This window comes from Hippopotamus amphibius, chromosome 11 (genome assembly GCF_030028045.1).
Source record: "Hippopotamus amphibius kiboko isolate mHipAmp2 chromosome 11, mHipAmp2.hap2, whole genome shotgun sequence".
NCBI lineage: Eukaryota > Metazoa > Chordata > Mammalia > Artiodactyla > Hippopotamidae > Hippopotamus > Hippopotamus amphibius.
In genome coordinates this window covers 83,927,748-83,945,412 of record NC_080196.1, presented here as the reverse complement: position 1 = coordinate 83,945,412, position 17,665 = coordinate 83,927,748, and the positions used below count along the sequence as shown (strand labels likewise).

At 45.8% G+C, this 17,665-nt stretch overlaps 2 protein-coding genes across 2 annotated transcripts in view; both read right to left on the bottom strand.

The window, feature by feature from the left end:
- Nucleotides 1-3,128: 3,128 nt before the first annotated feature.
- On the bottom strand, nucleotides 3,129-5,655 carry TXNDC2 (thioredoxin domain containing 2). Its single transcript, XM_057698209.1, is given in 3 exon segments — nucleotides 3,129-3,256; nucleotides 3,259-5,310; nucleotides 5,583-5,655. Coding segments are annotated over 3 exon segments (2,253 nt in total).
- Nucleotides 5,656-11,102: 5,447 nt separating this feature from the next.
- Nucleotides 11,103-17,665, bottom strand: part of RAB31 (RAB31, member RAS oncogene family) — a 107,139-nt gene continuing 100,576 nt past the window's right edge. Inside the window, exon 7 of the mRNA XM_057699245.1 lies at nucleotides 11,103-13,896. Within this exon, the coding sequence (XP_057555228.1) occupies nucleotides 13,802-13,896 (95 nt within the window). The 3' untranslated portion in view covers nucleotides 11,103-13,801. The remainder of the gene's footprint in view (nucleotides 13,897-17,665) is intronic.

Genomic DNA, 17,665 nt, shown 5'->3' with positions numbered 1-17,665 from the left:
CCTTCATGCTAAATAGTAGAGGTGATAACAGTTGCTTGGTTCATTTATTTCAAGTACGCAATTCTTTCTTGGTTAGCAAATGGAATTTCCACACTCGAGCTTTTTGAGTAAAGAGAACATAACTCTGTCCTGGTGCCGTTTGACTATTATCCAGTCAGGAGAAATGGTGCTGAGGATGGACAGTGGGAGGAGCACGGACTGGCTCTCTGATAGCTTAGCGTTTCTCCCTGGATCGAACTAGAGCATCGAGAGCCACAGGTTTGCTCCAGTTGTCTCAGCCTCAGAACTGCCCTCCCAGAGCTGTGCTCTGCCCTCCCCCTTAGCTACATTAGTAACAACATAAAATCACCTGCAAAATCTATCACAACTGTTTTTAAGGATTTTTTTTAGGTCGTTGTTCAGGTCATCACTTGGTAACCTAAATATGAAGAAAGACCTATGATAGCAATATTTTCAATACTACAGTCCCAGAAAAAGCAGCTGGTGTAACTCACTAATGTTGGATTTTCGGGTCCCTCCAAATCACTGGGGGCTCACTAAGTTGTCCACACAGGGCTTTGGGAGCAGAGGGGTTGGGTTAACTCACTGAGGTCTGGGCTTAATAGCTAAGCAGATAGAGTCATATTAAAACCAGGCTTGGGACTTCTATGGTGGTCCAGTGGTTAGGATTCTGTGCTTCCACTGCAGGGGGCATGGGTTCAATCTCTGGTCAGGGAACTAAGATCCCACATGCTGTGCGGTGCAGCCAAACAAACAAACAGCCTGTTCAACATGGAAAATAGGAAAAAATCCAAGTGAAAACGTCAGAGGAAGGTCTATCAGAGGAAAAGAACAGATGGGCTCTATGAATCAAAAGTCCTTTTATAAGAAAATACATGCATTTGTATTTTCTTATAAAAGGACTTTTGATTCACGATTCTTTCATTGAAAAGTGCTTTCTGATGACAGCTTTGACGTCTATGAAAGATTATTACCAGGAAGAGTCATATGAAAATTGTTTCTGAATTGATCATGAAAAGCATTGTCAAGAACATCATCCATTATTCAAGGTCCCAGGTGAAAATTTTCATTCAGAAATTTAGTTGTGGAAAAGCTTTGACACCTTTTTCCAATTCCGATGCTTGCTCCTTTCAGGTAACACCTGATGTCTGGGTATTGCTGAGTTTCCCTTTTCTCCCCCCACCTCCTCGTTGCTAAAAAACTCAGAACAAAACTTGTCACTCAATTGGGGCAGTGATACCAGCCCTCAGATATATTATTGACACATTATTTATTTTTATGCTTCTAATTTCCCCAAATTATTTTATTAACGCTATCATTAATACTTTTTGCAGGTCTTTCTGAATCCTTTTGGGAAAAAAAAAGACTGGGTATGTATGGTATTTTGGTTTTATGGTTTTATTTTTATTTTTTAATTGATAGATTCAATCATTGATTTAAAATATTTCAACTGTACAGGAAAGTGATTCAGTTATACATATATGTCTTTTCTTTTTCAGATTCTTTTCCACTGTAGGTTATTACGAGATGTAGACTATCATTTCCTGTGCTATACAGTAGTACGTATGGTATTTTGTTTGCTGTTGTAGGTAGCTGTTTAATGCTCAGATGGGCTCTATGGATCAAAAGGACTTTTGATCTCAATCATGAGGTCCATGATTGAGATATCAAGGAGAGTCAGGGTCAGCACATGATGGAAGTTGCTGGCATCATGCCACTCCTGCAGCTAAGGAAGGATAGCAACTCAACCAGGTAAACGCAGAAGCCAGCCAGGTTCCTCACCAGAGATGGAGAACACACGCCCCATCCAACAGAGCGAGCTGCCACTCAGCCCTGAAGGTTAGATGGATTTCTGGAGGTCATGCAAGCCTGGACTGCCAGATTTCACACTTTTTCAAGAAAAGCTACAATTCAAGATTTTAAAGGGAATCCTGATTTTTGCCATGTGGATAATTAGTTCAAATTCTTTAAAACATTCTGAACCAGCAGAAGATAAGACAGTGCCTGACGGGGAATGAGGGGAATGCAGAGTTGTCACTCAGTGGGTATGAAATTAGTTTTCCAGGATGAACAAGTTCCAGAGATTTGCTGGACAACATGGTGCCTAGAGTTAATATTCTATAGTGCACTTAAAATGTGCTAAGAGAGTAGATCTCATGCTAAGTGTTCTTAACACACACAAAGGAAAGGGACACACAGGGAAAGTTCTGGAAACAGGTGATAGGTATGTTTATTACCTTGATGGTGGTGATGGTATCACGGGAGAAAGCGTGTGTTCAAAATCACCAAATTGTATATATTAAGCATATGCATATATATGCAATACACACACACACACACACACACACACACACACACACACACTTTGAGACATCTGAGAGCAGGTATCAGGAGCCCAATTACCAGGACGACAAAGTAGGAACTCTGCTACTAGGTTGCTGGTGTCATAATGGCACCAAGGATCACACTAAAACTTGAATCATAAAGCTCTTGGTCTGAGAAAACCAGAAGTTTTAAGCTGTATCAGTTTGCGAGCATGGATTAATAGAAAGAGGCCTGGACTTAAAATCTGGAAACATGGCCTTGGTCTCAGATCTGACACCAAAGAATCCCCTAGACATTTGCAGAGCCCATGACCGGTGGCCACAGTACTTCCCGCACATGAAGGAGGTTAGGTATATGTGAATCCTTCTAATTTTTTACTTCCAAAAGTATCTTACCAGAAATCCCAAAGGTATGTGAACATCAGAAAAGAAATTTCCACTCATCATTAAATCATGTCCTTTTACAGAAGAATTGTCTAAATTTCCAGTGTTGCCATTAGGACTACATACGCTGAATTTTCAAGAGTGAGTGAAAAAGAAATTAAGATTAAAAAATAGGGGACAACTGGACATCCAACCTCCGCCAAAGGAAATTCTAATATCACATTATCCCATCAACAAGAACACAGTCACGATAGGTGTTAGAGCTTTGACTGCTTTTTGGAAAGGGTAGAGCTAATGTTTCTGATTTACAAGCAGGTGCCACTTGGACACACCTTTTCGTTACTTCTCATCTTTTTTTGTAAAAAAAAAAAATCACAAGCTATGAACAGCTGACTGTTTCTAATGCTTTCAGACACATGATCACTTTAATTCTGTAGTGAGTGTCTTGAATTTCTCATTAAGGGTGCCAGAAAATTCGCCCACCTTTTCTTCTTTTTTGTAAAACTGAAAGATTGGGACACAAATGATGCAGTCTTTGGCCAGCTCTTGCACTTGTCCGCATCCACTTCCAGGAACACCACATCCTCGTGCTTCATGGACAGAGACTGGAAAAGGGGCTTCATGGAACTGCAAGGCCCGCACCACGTGGCCGAGAAGTCCACGGCCACCAGCCTCTCCCCGGCTTCCTTCAGCGCCACCTCAAAGTCTTCCTTGCTCAGGACCACCCTTATCAGGTGCTCCTCCAGGAGTTCCATGGCTTCATCTGCTGACTGCAGGTGGCCACCTTCTATGGGCTGGATGGTGTCTTCTAAGGACTTGGAGGTGTCACCCTCCTTGGGCAGAGTGGTTTCAGCTGAGGACTTGGGTGTGTCACCCTCCTTGGGTAGAATGGTTTCAGCCGAGGACTTGGAGGTATCAGCCTCCTTGGGCAGAATGGTTTTGGCTGAGAACTTTGGGGTGTTGCCCTGCTTGGGCAGAATGGTTTGGGCTGCAGGTTTGTGGGTGTGGCCCTGCTTGGGCAAAATGAATTTTGCTGGAAAATTGGGGGTATTGCCCTGATTGGGCGAGATGTTTTTTTCTGACAAACTGGGGATGTCAGCCTGCTTGTGCAAGATGGTTTTGAGTGGGGAATTGGGGGTGTCACCCTGCTTGGGTAAAATGATTTTGGCTGGGGAGTTGGGGCTGTCAGCCTGCTTGGGTGGGATGATTTGGGTTGGGGAGTTGGGTGTGTCAACCTGCTTTGGTGAAGTGACTTTGGCTGGGGAATTGGGGCTTTCAGCATGCTTGGGTGGAATGATTTGGGCTGGGAAACTGGAGGAATCAGCCTGCCTGGGCAAGGTGATTTTGGCTGGAAAATTGAGAATGTCACCCTCTTTTGTTGGGATGTTTTTTTCTGGGAAGTTGAAGATGTCAGCCTGATTGGGCAGAATGGTTTGGGTTGGGGTTTTGGAGGTGTCACTCTGCTTGGGTGGGATGGTTTTGGCTGAGGGCTTGGGGGTGTCACCCTCCTTGGGTAGAGTGGTTTCGGCTGAGGACTTGGGGGTGTCACCCTCCTTGGGCAGGGTGGTTTCGGCTGAGGACTTGGGGGTGTCACCCTCCTTGGGCAGAATGGTTTCGGCTGAGGACTTGGGGGTGTCACCTTGCTTGGGTGGGATGGTTTCGGCTGAGGACTTGGGGGTGTCACCCTCCTTGGGCAGAGTGGTTTCGGCTGAGGACTTGGGGGTGTCACCCTCCTTGGGCAGAATGGTTTCGGCTGACTTGGGGATGTCACCTTGCTTGGGTGGGATGGTTTTGGCTGAGGAGTTGGAGGTGTTACCCTCTGTAGGCAGAATGGTTTCGGCTGAGGACTTGGGGGTGTCACCTTGCTTGGGTGGGATGGTTTTGGCTGAGGACTTGGGGGTGTCACCCTCCTTGGGCAGAATGGTTTTGGCTGAAGACTTGGGGATGTCACCTTGCTTGGGTGGGATGGTTTTGGCTGAGGAGTTGGAGGTGTTACCCTCTGTAGGCAGAATGGTTTTGGCTGTGGACTTGGGGGTGTCACCCTCCTTGGGCAGAGTGGTTTTGGCTGAGGACTTGGGGATGTCACCCTCCTTAGGCAGAATGGTTTCAGCTGAGGACTTGGGGGTGTCACCTTGCTTGGGTGGGATGGTTTTGGCTGAGGACTTGGGGATGTCTCCCTCTGTGGGCAGAATGGTTTTGGCTGAGAGCCTGAGGGTGTTGCCCTGCTTGCGCAGGATGGTTTTGGGGGGAGAATTGAGAATTTCACCCTCTTTTGGTGGGACGGTTTTTTCTGGGGAATTGAGAACATCACCCTCTTTTCGCAGGATGATCTTTTCTGGCAAATTGGGGGTGTCAGCCTGCTCGGTTGGGATGGTTTTTGCTGAGGAATTGAGGTCACCCTGCTTGGGCGGGATGGTTTGAGCTGGGGAGCTGGGGGTGTCACTGCCCCACTCAGGTGGTAGTGTGTCCATGGCCTGTAGGACTTCAGACCGCTCCGCAGGTATGTATTGAACGTTGCTGACCCCATGGACAGAGGCCTCCAGGGTGTGTGCTGGGACCAGGAGAGTCATATGGCCAGAGAGAACCTGTAACAATGGACTTTCTGAAGAAAAAAGGTAAAAAAATAAAAATGCCAAAGAAGAAACAAAAAATTCTGATCATCTACTCTAAGGAAGATGGGCGTCATTCTTAGAGCTCTTACAACTGATGTATTCATTTGCAGACTCACATTCAGCAGAAGCAGCATGTGATTACACGTAATCTTCACGTAGGCTTTTAGTTTAACTACAGCTTTCTCTGCTTCGTTCGACACTGCAGCTGACTCCCCAAGTGCATAGGTCTCCCTCACCTCCCCCCCCTTCCCTTTAGCCTCACCTTCATTCGTTTCCGATGGGTTGTCTGGCCTCATTTGCAGTTCTTCCCGGGCTCCAGCTTCGTCACGTTCCATTTCCAGTTTCTTGTCTCTACCCACCCCTACTTCACAGTTGCTTCACAGTGCCAGAGGCTTATCCCTCCAGCCCTTTCCCACCGAACATCATACAGTGAGTAACAACTTGTATTCAGGTGGTGCTCACAGCTGGTGCGCCCTCTCTTTTCTCACAAGTGTCCTACTTGAGAGTTTCATGACAGCCTGGGTCCCAGGGCTGCTCTGTGTGTGAGGCTGTGCCCAGTGCCTGAAATGAATTCACAGCCATTATTTCCTACAACACAACAAGCCGCTGAGGTAAGTCCCATTATGATCCCAACTTTACAAGTGAGAACACTGAGCCTTAGAGAAGTTATGTGACTCGCTCAAGGCCTCAGGGCGCGTATGGGGGACAGGTTCCGAGCCCATACTCGGAACACTAGGCAGGGCTGGGCTACTGGACGGATGCCCCAACCAGGTGGGTAACTCAAGACCACCTTTCCTACCCTCTCCCTCTAGGCTCCCCAGCTCCCACTCTCTCTTTATGACTCACCCACCGTAACCATCTGCTAAGTGTCTCCTCTTGACCACGTTACCCTCCTCTGCAAAGTCCTGCCTGCTGGTCAGATGTCTGGTTTGGACATTGGGAAGAGAGAGTATGACACAGAGGGTATTCCCTAACTGAGAAGAGGCAGAAGTGAAAATATCGCCCCATCCATGTAGTTGGAGAACCAAGAGAACAGTATCTGTATCCCCTCTCTGGGTGGAAACCTCAGCACGGACACAAGTTAGGTATGTTCAGAGGAAAGCTGGAAGCAGAAGAGACTTTGCCTCCTGCTGCATATGGAAGGCCAGGAAGCACCCACACCCATGTGGACTCCACATCCACATGGCAGAATGGGTCTGGCAGATTCCTGGGCCAGGAATCGGGAAATCCTCATACCCCAGAGTCAGGTCATGAGTATTCTAAGACCAGAGAACCAGTAGAAGCTCAAGGAAGAACAAAGAAGCCACAGTGGAGGTGGATTTGAGGCCAGAGGCAAGGACCAGAGGCACAGGCTTGACCAGTGGGTGATAGCATGGCCCAGCCCTAGACAGGATCCACTGCCCTTAGCAGTTCCCAATTCAGGGACCAGGCCAGACCAGCTGCTTCCCATGGGGGACCAGCAAGGGGCAGAGGGCCTGGAGACAGCTCATCCACACAGCCCTGTGCACCCACGTGTTACGGAGAAAGGCAAGAACTGGGAAGATTGAGCTGCCACCAGAATAAAACTGTGTTCCTTACACTGAAATTCCACAAACAGGCAGATTGAATTCCGTGCCCCTGCTTCTCACCATCCCTCCCCAAATCCCTCTGAGATCAGGCTCATGGGGAAAAGTGGGCCCCTTGCAGGAAAATTTTAAAGCCTCATTATATCTGCACATCTTAATAAAAATGAGGAAATCTTTGACCCCATGACATTTGTGCTTGGGGATGTGAGTTGTGTTTTAGGCTTGGCAGAGTTTTCCCAATTATTTCTACTCTTCTTTCTGAAATTCAGGTGGATTCCAGGCAGCTTGAAGTATTGATGCCACTGAATAATTTTCATTCAACTTGTCATAAAATGTATTTTTTTTGCCTTCAGCACAAGCTCACCCCCAAATTGCTCATGAACCCTTATGTCAGTCATGGTTCTGTCAGGGAAACAAACAATCGGCTATTTCAGGCATAGAAAGACTTGTCTAGTCAGAAAATAGCTGGAAAGTCTGCCTTTGGGCAAGGTGTCCAGGAACGTTTCCTAGAAACAGGAACAATGCTGCAGAATTCACCTGCCAGGGGGGCCGCGACCTCCTTTTCGAGGACAGCAACCACCAGGGGCTGGTGGTCAGGAGCAGGGGCCCCAGCCAGTGGTGGCAGAGGCAGAGGCTGGGCCCAGGTGGGGGGAGTTTGTCACCACAGGTGACAGAGCAGGAATTTTAACTTGCAATGGGTGTCCCAGAAAGTTTTGAGGAAACATGATCTGATATGTATTTTAGCAGATTCATTGTTAGCATTTATTCAACCATAGATCTGAGGGCCAAAGACAGATTCAAAGAGATCTCTTAAGAAACGATCGCATAGCTGAGAGAGAAAAATATTGAAAGCCTCAACTGGGACAGTGGAAAGAGGGTTCAGGGTTCTGAAATTCCAGACATAGAATTTACATTGTTGGGACTTCTCTGGTGGCTCAGTGGGTAAGACTCCATGCTCCCAATGCAGCGGGCCCAGGTTCAATCCCTTGTCAGGGAACTAGATCCTGCACACGGCAATTGAGTCAGCGTGCTGCAACTAAGACCTGGGGCAGCCAACATAAATACACAAATAAGTATTTTTAAAAAAGAAAAGAATTTACATTGTTTGATAAATGCTTGAGAGGAGCTGAACTTGATCCTTGAATTTGGAGCCTGCGCGGCTGGGAGAAAGCAATGCACGAGGCACAGGTAACGTGCCCGGAGGGGCACCGTCCCTGAGGCAGGACACCCACCTAGCGGCTGGAAATCAAGGTCTGATCTCCGGAGAGAAGTCAGGCCAGATCGCCAGGTGGAAGTCAAACACCCAGAGGCAATAGTTCAAATCCTAAGACTGGATGGGACTGTCAGGAAGGGGTGTCCATGGAGGGGGTCAGGAGCACGGATGTGCAGGAAGCAGCTGCTTTTGAGCAGATATGAGGTTGCAAGTGGGAGGAGCTGGGGAGCCTGGAAGCCCAGGCCCAGAGGCCAGAGAAGGAGTATCAGGAGGGAAATCCTCAGCCTGGGTTCCCTCCGGGAAGCGGGGGGATTGAGAGGAGGGAGGGCAGAGCCGGGGCAATTAAGTACCTAAATTCAGGTGAGGAGTGAACAGAAGGTCACAGTTCTCCTTTAGGAATGTAATTAGTGTAAAGGAAAGAGAGGGTAGCTTGATGGGGAAAAGGAGGTGAACTGTAGCTTGTCAAACGTAGAGATGATTTGTGCGTATGTGTAACTTGATGAGAGGGGAAAGCAGTGCAGGGGATTTTAAGGTGGGAGCAAAAAGAAAAAAGCTTGAGACGTGCTTCAGAAGTGAGTTGGGATCCTTTTCCAAAGGAGCAAAAAAGGAGAGAATAGGTACAAATCTGAAGAAAACTCAAGGTAACGGAGAGCAGAGAACACTGGCCACCCTTGGGTCATCTGGGCCCACGTGGGGACAGCTGTATGGGGACTGGGTTCTCCAAGGAAGGAATTCAGTGCCTTGGGCCCTGTAAAGTCAGACTTGCCAGATACTGATCCAGAAGTCATTTCAAAAAGCCAGTGAAGAACTTGAGTCAGGCCTGAGCGATGGGGTCAAAGTTGAGGTCATGGACGTGGAAAAGATACATGCAGCAGCCTGAGCAGTGGGTGAAGGAGGTCAGCACACCCGCAGTTGGGATCAGATAGTGGTCGAGTGAAATCTCGTTAATGGTAATTCAGCTTTTCCAGCCCGAGCTGCTTAACCCCTGGCTCCTGGCCCGCACTTCCTCCTGAGACGCACAAGTAGTAGCCTGGCCTCAGCTCGGCTACCCAGTGCCCTGCTCCCCAAACTGAACAGACATGAGATGGTCAATCAAACCTTCTGTGCTCTTCCTGCACAAATGAGAGCAACCGTGCATCCCTCTCAGATTTGTGGACAAAATGAGATACCACTGGAAGGTATTTAGCTCATGGGAAGCATTCAGTGAACGTGGATTTTCTTTCTTTTGTTCTATTTTTATAGTCCTTATAATGAGAGTAGAGAAAGGAAAAAATAGAAAACAGTCAAAGGTACAAATTTCCAGCTATAAGATAAATGAGCCCTGGAGATGGATGGTACAGTGTGGTGACTGTTATTAATAATACCATATTGCATATTTGAACATTGCTAAGAGAGTGGATCTTAAAAGTTCTCATCACAAGAAAAAAAATTTGTAACTATGTGAGGTGACAAATGTTAACTAGACTTATTGTGGTGATCATTTCCCAAGATAAACAAATATGGAATCATTATTGTGCATTTGAAACTGTGTTAATTATACCTCAATTAAAAAGTTAAATTTTTTAATTAAAAAAGAAAGGAAAAAAATAACAGAAGCTACCATTTTACTTCTGCCTCTCTTATTGGTCTACGTATGGTTTTAGGCAATTTACTAACCTCCTGGGCCTTCATTTCCTCAGAATAGAGAGAATAACAGTATCTGCCTGATAAAGAGGGTTGTAAAAACAGAACAAGGTCATATGATGTAAAACACCTGGGACACTAGCTGGAGCAAAGCAGGGCGCTAAATTCGCGTTTGCTCTCGTTTACGAGCTCCTGCTTTGTGCCGGGACCAGAAGAGGTGCTTCCTGTCAAGTGAAACCCGTACAGCCCACTCAGGAGTCATGGCAGGGATCAACAGGGGCCTGCTGGCTGCCCAGAGCCCCCATGCGCAGGCCTCTTCACACGCACATTCTCTTTGAATCCTCAGGATATACCTGCAGGGTAGATGTTATGGCCTTATATGGTGGATATCATACCTTATATGACACCCTGGGGGCAGATGTTTTCAGAATTTGGAATTTTGTTTGGATTTTATAACAGTAATAGGGTGCATCTATTACAGAACATACAGCAGAGTCAGGGATCGAATCCTACAAGCAAACAGCAGGATTTCTGCAACTGAATGTGCAGACATTCCCCTCCCCTCAACCCCAGGTTGGATAAGTAACTATAAATAGCATCACGTCGGTTCAGGTCTGGTTTTACAGCCAAATGAGTCTGTATTAAACTTAAGAAAAAGTTCCTTCCAAAGCTTTTGGGATTCCAGAATTGTGGATAAATGTGCATATGAATTATTTTCTGCATTTTACATATGAGGAAACTGAAGCTTAGAGAGACTGATCTTCCAAACCCTCCCACAGCCAGCAAGTTACTTTAAAAAATTATTCAACCAAACATTATAATAAGAAAAAGACAAATAGTAAAACTTAAAATATTTATTAGTATGAATCAATGTGTGTTAAACCAAAAATAACAGATACAATCGGGCGATGTGGAGAGCAATGCTTTACTACAGAATACAAGGTGGAAAGTTCCTAATGTCTGCAGCAGTGTCTTCTATATGGGAGAACTGGGTCCAGCCCAGACAGAAGTCCTTTATAAAAACACGAGAAAGGGAGCAGTTTACGCGACAGAGCACTGACACTGGATCACTGGGTCTGGTTTCGGTGATGATGGTTAATCCAGAACCTAATATGTCTGAATGTGGCTCAGAGTCTTTTTATTTATGAGCCCACTTTTTATTCAGGTTGGGATGAGTGTGGCAGAGCAGGGAGAAGTTGGGAGCTGGTTTCAGCCATCACAGGCCACGTTCCTTGATCTCAGGGGACATATTTTAGTCACCCGAGCCTCCCTCGGTCCTGGGTGGGGCCCAGCCCTAAAGGCTGGCATTAAGTCTTCAGCCTTTTATGGTTTGCAAGGAAAGTCATCTTCAGCGCCCTGATGTACCACTTTCCATTATAAAAATGGCAGGTTAATTATGTGCGTACATAAAATGTTTGCATGACTTCACTGCCATCTTAGATATTCCCACGGGGAAATAATCCAAGAGCCCTGCCTGCATTACGTGACACAGAGTCACAAGCCAGCCTCAGACAGTGAAATGGATCACATGTCGGCATAACAAATATGAAATCATATTTACACATATAAACACATGTACCGCACAGGAGAGGAAGGAAACAGAGGAAAAGAGCACTTTGGGGGAAACTGGGTGAAGGACGCTGCTTGACATTTTGGAGCAACAGTCATTTCCAGGCCTTTGCATAATATTACCTGGTTATAGTTCAAAGATTAGCATAGCCAGAAAGTAATCTCAAGGCAAAATAAAGGAAGGTAAGAAAGCCTCCTTGTGGATAAGGCTCGAGCATCTATTTCAAACAAGACTCTGCATTCCTTCGAATGTTTGTGTGTCCAAGTGCCATCTACTCTTTCCACCAATTGCTCCAAGGAGTGACTACAGATACATTGTCACCTGATGGCTTGAATAGTTAAGGCCGTACAGAAAGGCAAAAGAGTGGTTCCCACCCTCGTGGGCTCCTGAAATCAAGTCACGGGCTCATGGATGGGTAGCTCACTGGTTAAGACCAGCTATTTTACGCAAGATGTGAGCACTGAAGGCAGCCCAAAGCTGTGAACTCCACTGGGCCGTGTACCTCCTTAGCTAGGCAACCTTGTCTAGAGACAAGCCCAGGTCCTCAGGGACAGTTGGTTGATGAAAGATTCCAAAATAAGCCTATATTACACCTGGAATGAGGTCATTTGAATTTGCAACCTACATTTTTTTTAGCTTTGGAAAGAAACAAGATAATCACTTGGCCTGCAAGCAGAATCACGGTAGCCCGTCATGTTTACAAGGTGAAGGAAACCCTAAAAATCCCTGCAAAGGCCCTGCCAAGGTTTGCAAGTGCCACTTGCTAACCATTTTTGAGGAACCTGTCTGGAAGAGCTAAGAGGCACTCTTGAACCAAAAATAAGTGTTTCCAGCTTTCACATCGTAAGATTGTCAAATTGCTCTTGCAAGCTGGATGAAGCAGTAAGAACGTCAAATTGACAACAATTTCTCAAGTTTAAAAAAATCTAAATTGAGATTTCGATCTGTTTTCTTAATTGCAGTCCACATGAAGAAATGTGAACTCGACTCTGGTCTCTCAAGGACTCTCACGTTTTTTAATAGCAGACTCAGCATCCCCGCCCATCCAGGGCTGGTGAGCAAAGCATAGCAGGACTCAAGCAGGGTTACTGAAAGTTCGAGGTCTTTAATCAGCTTATGATCTCTTCTCTGATTTCTGCATTGTATGTTTTCAATTAATGTTTGCTAAGCCTTGAATGTACCAGCTGGCCCTGATGCCATGCTGCGTGATCAACCACATCTCACCCCCACGAAAGGCACCAATCTGAATATCCTCCAAGAGTCACCTCCCAACATGAGCCCTCATAGGAAACCAACTTGATCCCAGGTTTTTACGAAAGTTAGAATGGAAACAGGATTTGAATTTTCAGTGGGGACAGCTTTTGCTCCTTTCCAGGCCTTCTTTCCTTCTCCTTCTACTGGACTCAGACATCTTTAATTAACTGAGCAGACAGGGAATCTGAAAAGGCAAAGTTCATCGGAGCCTGTTCTCAGCTAATTGGCATTCCAAGGTTGGACCTCTGGTTAGCCTTAATACCCACTCCACTGCCAAAGCTTAGCATCTTCTTAAAGACTTTCTCTGATTTGGTGGGGGTTTTTTTTGGGGGGGGGGGGCGGGGGGAAGGCTAGAATCTTAATGTGCTGGGACTTCCTCTGGCTGGCTTTCCTGTAACCTATTATTCATAGATATTGTTAGAAGTTTACCCTACAATTTAGATTCAAACATCTGCCAGTTAATTTGTTGCCCAGCTATGACACTATGACAAACTCTATCAGTAAAGTAACACTCGCGTGAAACTTCCCTAAGAGAGTGCGAATTTATTACTGTGGAGGTGATGCAAACCAGGTGGTCCCTGGAATAATATTTATATCCTGCACTTGTCACAGGTTATGCTGTAATGACTCCAACGACTTCCAAACCAGGCCCCTGAATCCCAGAAGGACATGAAATATTGTAGTCAGATTTGGTTGGTTGCTTTCTATGACCAAAACCTAGAAACAATGTTCATCAAGTAAAAGTCAGAGTGTAGACAATAGTTTCTAATACATCTTTCTCCACTTCCATAACAGCGCAAGTCTACAGCGGATGGTCCGGTTACACTGCACTGAAAGGGAAGTTAACGACCCTTTCAGCGGACCTTGGCTGAGTAACTAAGGCAATGGCACTGAAGAAGTTCCTGAAATTTGGTTAGAAACATAGGCAATCAGAGTGGAACACCACTTTAGCATCTCACACACATAAGCCAGTAAGACTTTTGTACAAATTTAAGAACATTTTGAGGTTTTTAACGAAAAAACTCAACTATAATTATGACATAAAATCCATTCCCTCCGAGTGAATTTCACGCACTAAAGGCCCTTTTCTGGTGGTGTGGTGACTTTTCCCCGAGTTTTCTAGAATCCTTTTCCAGGGACCTTCTCCGCCCCGTTGCCTGCGGGTCTCACCTCCCTCTGAGCCAGGGGCCCGGCCACCGAGGGCGGCGGAGGCGGGGGGCTCCGGCCTCTTCAAGCACGGGGGACTCCGGCCCGTGTCAGCAGCACCGCGGGCCGGTCGGCGCGCCTGGCTTCACGTGGATTGTTCCATTGTTTCTGCTCTCATGGGGGTCCAATGGTGGGATCTGGCGACCTGGAAGGAAAGGACGCCAAGGCTGAGGTCCTGTTGCTGTGCCGACCCCACGTGTCCACCCCACCTGCCCATCCCTAGTGCGCACCCCACGTGCCCACCGCATCCTGCTTCCACCTCTCCACGAAACGTGCGGGTCGCACACTAGGTGGCTACGCGACGAGCTCTTTCCCCCTCCCTGCCTCGCCTGTATGAAGTCAAATTTACATGTAGAAAGTTAAGGAAGGTAAAAGGCTTTCTGATCATAGGGATTTCCCTGGAGACGGAAGCCCGGCTCAGGAGCCCACATCCCCGTTCTCTGCACAAACGTCAGCCCTCTGGTTCGTCCCCACCTTCCTCCCCATCCGCCACCGGAATGGACCCCTTCTTGGCTCTGGGGCTTCAACTGCAACAATGAGGGCTCATCTCTGTGCTTCTCAAAGTGGACCCGGCCTGGGAATTGTGACGGACCCAGGTAACATCTTGTATCAACACTGAGCTCCCTTCCCTTATCCTGCCAGTGCACTGACAGCGCTAACTGCAAAGCCTCTGGAGACATTCTTCACGGTATCTTAATGTCATCCACAAGTAATCTTATTTTAATTTAAAAAATTATCCGAGAGTCTCTGTAAATAAATCCAAAGTAAAAATTAAACAGTCAGTGGAGGGGGTCGTACATACTCTTTAAGTATGTATTTTGTCTTTTATGGGGTTTTTTTTTGAGATGATAAAGATATTCTAAAACTGTGCTGATGGGTATACATAAAAACACTGAATTGTACATTTTAAATTGGTGAAACGTGTAGTATGTGAGTTTTGTCTCAATAATCTGTCTTCTAAAAAGGCACTGGAATCTAAAAATAACAAATATTTGTTTAGAACCTCACAGTTAAAAGGTTTTCACAGGCACATCTTCACTGGGTCCTGTGAAGCTGTGAAATGCCTGTTACTATTAACCAGAGAACTCTGGTTACACCTGAAGGTCAATACCAAGGGGCCCAGGTGGCTCTGACTCTAACCTACATCTTGACTCTGATGGACCCCAAAGCCTGTGTCCTTCCCTCTCTACCATACTAGCTCTCCATGCTACTTTTCTATCCTCCATGAAAAAGGCATGAAACGCGAGCTCTAAAATAGGGATTTTAAAAAAAATCAGCTACTTAGAGTATCACTTTACTAGGTAACCTGTAATTAGAGATGGAAGGGAAATTAGTTCCAAGACAAAGCCCTTCCATGCAAGTGGATGCCCTAAGGACCTTAAAGAGAGTCAAAACGTTCTAGAAGAGGTGCGTCTTCACAAGGGCGGAAATTGTCTATTTCACAGGTGTTATATTAAAGCATTGTGTAGATTAGGTGGTACAGCCATTTGTCAAAGCTCCAGCATAAAGATTAAGGTCACTGGCAATTATCCAAAGTTCAGAACTTGTGGTGGAGCTCTTATCCGCTTATGGGGCCAACCAGAAGGCTGGAGTGATTTCCGCAGCTACGGCTTCTGCAGATTTGCGTCCCCCACAAAGCTATACAAAGCTTTTGCAGGCCATTCTCCAAACACTTCCGTCCTAATCCAGAAGCAAATGAGTACGTACTTTCCTCTTCTGGACACGCTGTGTCTGTTTTATTAGTCATAAGAAAAGGGAAGGAAACAAAATGCCTCTCCTACTTTGTCAATCTTAAGTGACAAATAGAGAGCAAAGTTCGCAGTGACTACCAATACTCTGATTTATTTAGGTCAGACCTTCCCAGTCAAGTGCTCCATACCCCCTGGAGAAAGTGATCTGTTTGGGGCGATGGTAGTGTCAAGTTATGTCAACACTGACGCTATTATTTATTTATTTGGAGTATGGTTGATTTACAATGTTGTGTTAATTTCTTCTGCAGAGCAAAGAGATTCGGTTATATTCTTTTTCATATTCTTTTCCATTATGGTTTATCCCAGGATACTGAATATAGTTTCCTGTGCTATGCTGTAGGACCTTGTTGTTTAATCATTCTATGTATAATAGTTTGCATCTGCTAATCCCAAATTCCCATTCCTTCCCTCCCCTTCCCCTCCCCACCTTGGCGGCCACAAGTCTGTTCTCTATGTCTGTGAGTCTGTTTCTGTTTCATAGATAAGTGTATTTGTGTCACATTTTATATTCCACATACAAATACTTAAGTTGTTTAAGAATATTTCAGGTGCCTCCTGAGAGTGTGAGGAGCTGTAATAGGGGCTTTCACATCTGAAACATTTTGGGACAAAGTTATAATTCTCATTGGTGCATGTGGTTACCCTAGTTAACTACTGGAATACTGTTTACCAATCAGTTTTGACAATATCAAAATCAGTATCCTACACTCACAGCAGCTTTGTGGTACTCTTAAATTGTTAACTCCAAGGCTGGCAAAATAGCATTCAGCTCTCAGCCCTCCTATACATGACTGATTGCACATGCCTCATGTCGTAAAGTTTCATAAGTTTTTTCCTATGAAAAGGACCTCAAATATAGAAAAAGCTCATCAAGAAGATTAAAGTCATAAAAGTGAAGTGAAGAGCTAGAAAGGGCAATGCTGGAACGGCCCATCCCATCCCACCCCTTCCTGACCCCATTCCTCCCACCTCTTCCCTGCCCCTCACTTCTCTCCTCAGCAGTCGATCAGCGGTACAAGGTCTGGGAGCAAGATTAAGTGACACCCTAGGTAGCCCCTCAAGGAGACTCCCCTCTTATTTGTTTTAAACTGTGAGCAACATTTCTGAATTAGTGTCGAACCCAGCTTCCAAGAGAAGCCAGGTTCTATTTATCTTCAGAGTGTCCCAAATCTCACTGAATAGGAGAAGATAATTCTCTGAGACAGAACTGCTGCAGTTTCCTTAGACTTTGTATTTCTTATCTGGTAGAAAGAGTTTTGAGATTTGAGTGAGAGGGCTCCAGGTAAGTGAGTTTGGACAAGTTACCTGCTATCTCCAAGACAGCCTTTCCTCACCTACAAAGAGAACACGGGAAGTAGCCTGACAACCACTGCCCATCGCAGACGCTGAAGCTGACATGGAGGAGCTGAGGACAATGGGCGGGTCCCCAGCATCCCAGGCTCTGGGTGCAGCTACGTATCCACCCCGGCCTCCCGCTCCCTGCGGTGGAAGCTTAGGGTCCAGTTACTAGGATGGGACCCATCCTGCTCTTCTACGAAACACTCAGCCTGGGAAGGCCCACACATTCCAGCTTCAGACAGTAAGAAGAAAGGAAGTGCTTCCATTTCCAGGCAGAGAGAGGAAAGCCAGCCCTAAAAAGAGGCAAGCAACTTAAAAAGAGCCGGAAGCCACCAGCACTGTGAAAACACACCAAGAACTCAGCTCTTGTGGCCTGAAGTTATTTGGGACTTACTGAAAGCTTAAATATACTTACACAGTAGAAAAGTTCCAGAAAACGCCATAGGGTTCAGCACCAAGGTGATCACCTTGGAACACTGTGGAATCAGTATTAATTATACAGGCACAGAACAGAACAAAACTACACACACAAACATCTGAAAAGCCTCTAGCATCATCGCATGTTTCTGCTCTTACAAAATGTCCTCTGAGTACATGATCTCCAAACAGGTCATTCTGGACTATAAATCCCACAGCATGCTGTTTATTTTAATAAGGTTTGGATTGTGTAACATTCTGCTTGGGAAAAGTTAAAAGACTTTTTTTTTCTTTGGAGTTCCGTTTTCCTGATAGTTGACAGCCCAGAGAAAAAGCAGGTTTTATAAATGATTCCTCAAGAATGCAATATGTGAGAAAACAAATTCCAAGTCTATCAACTGTATCATG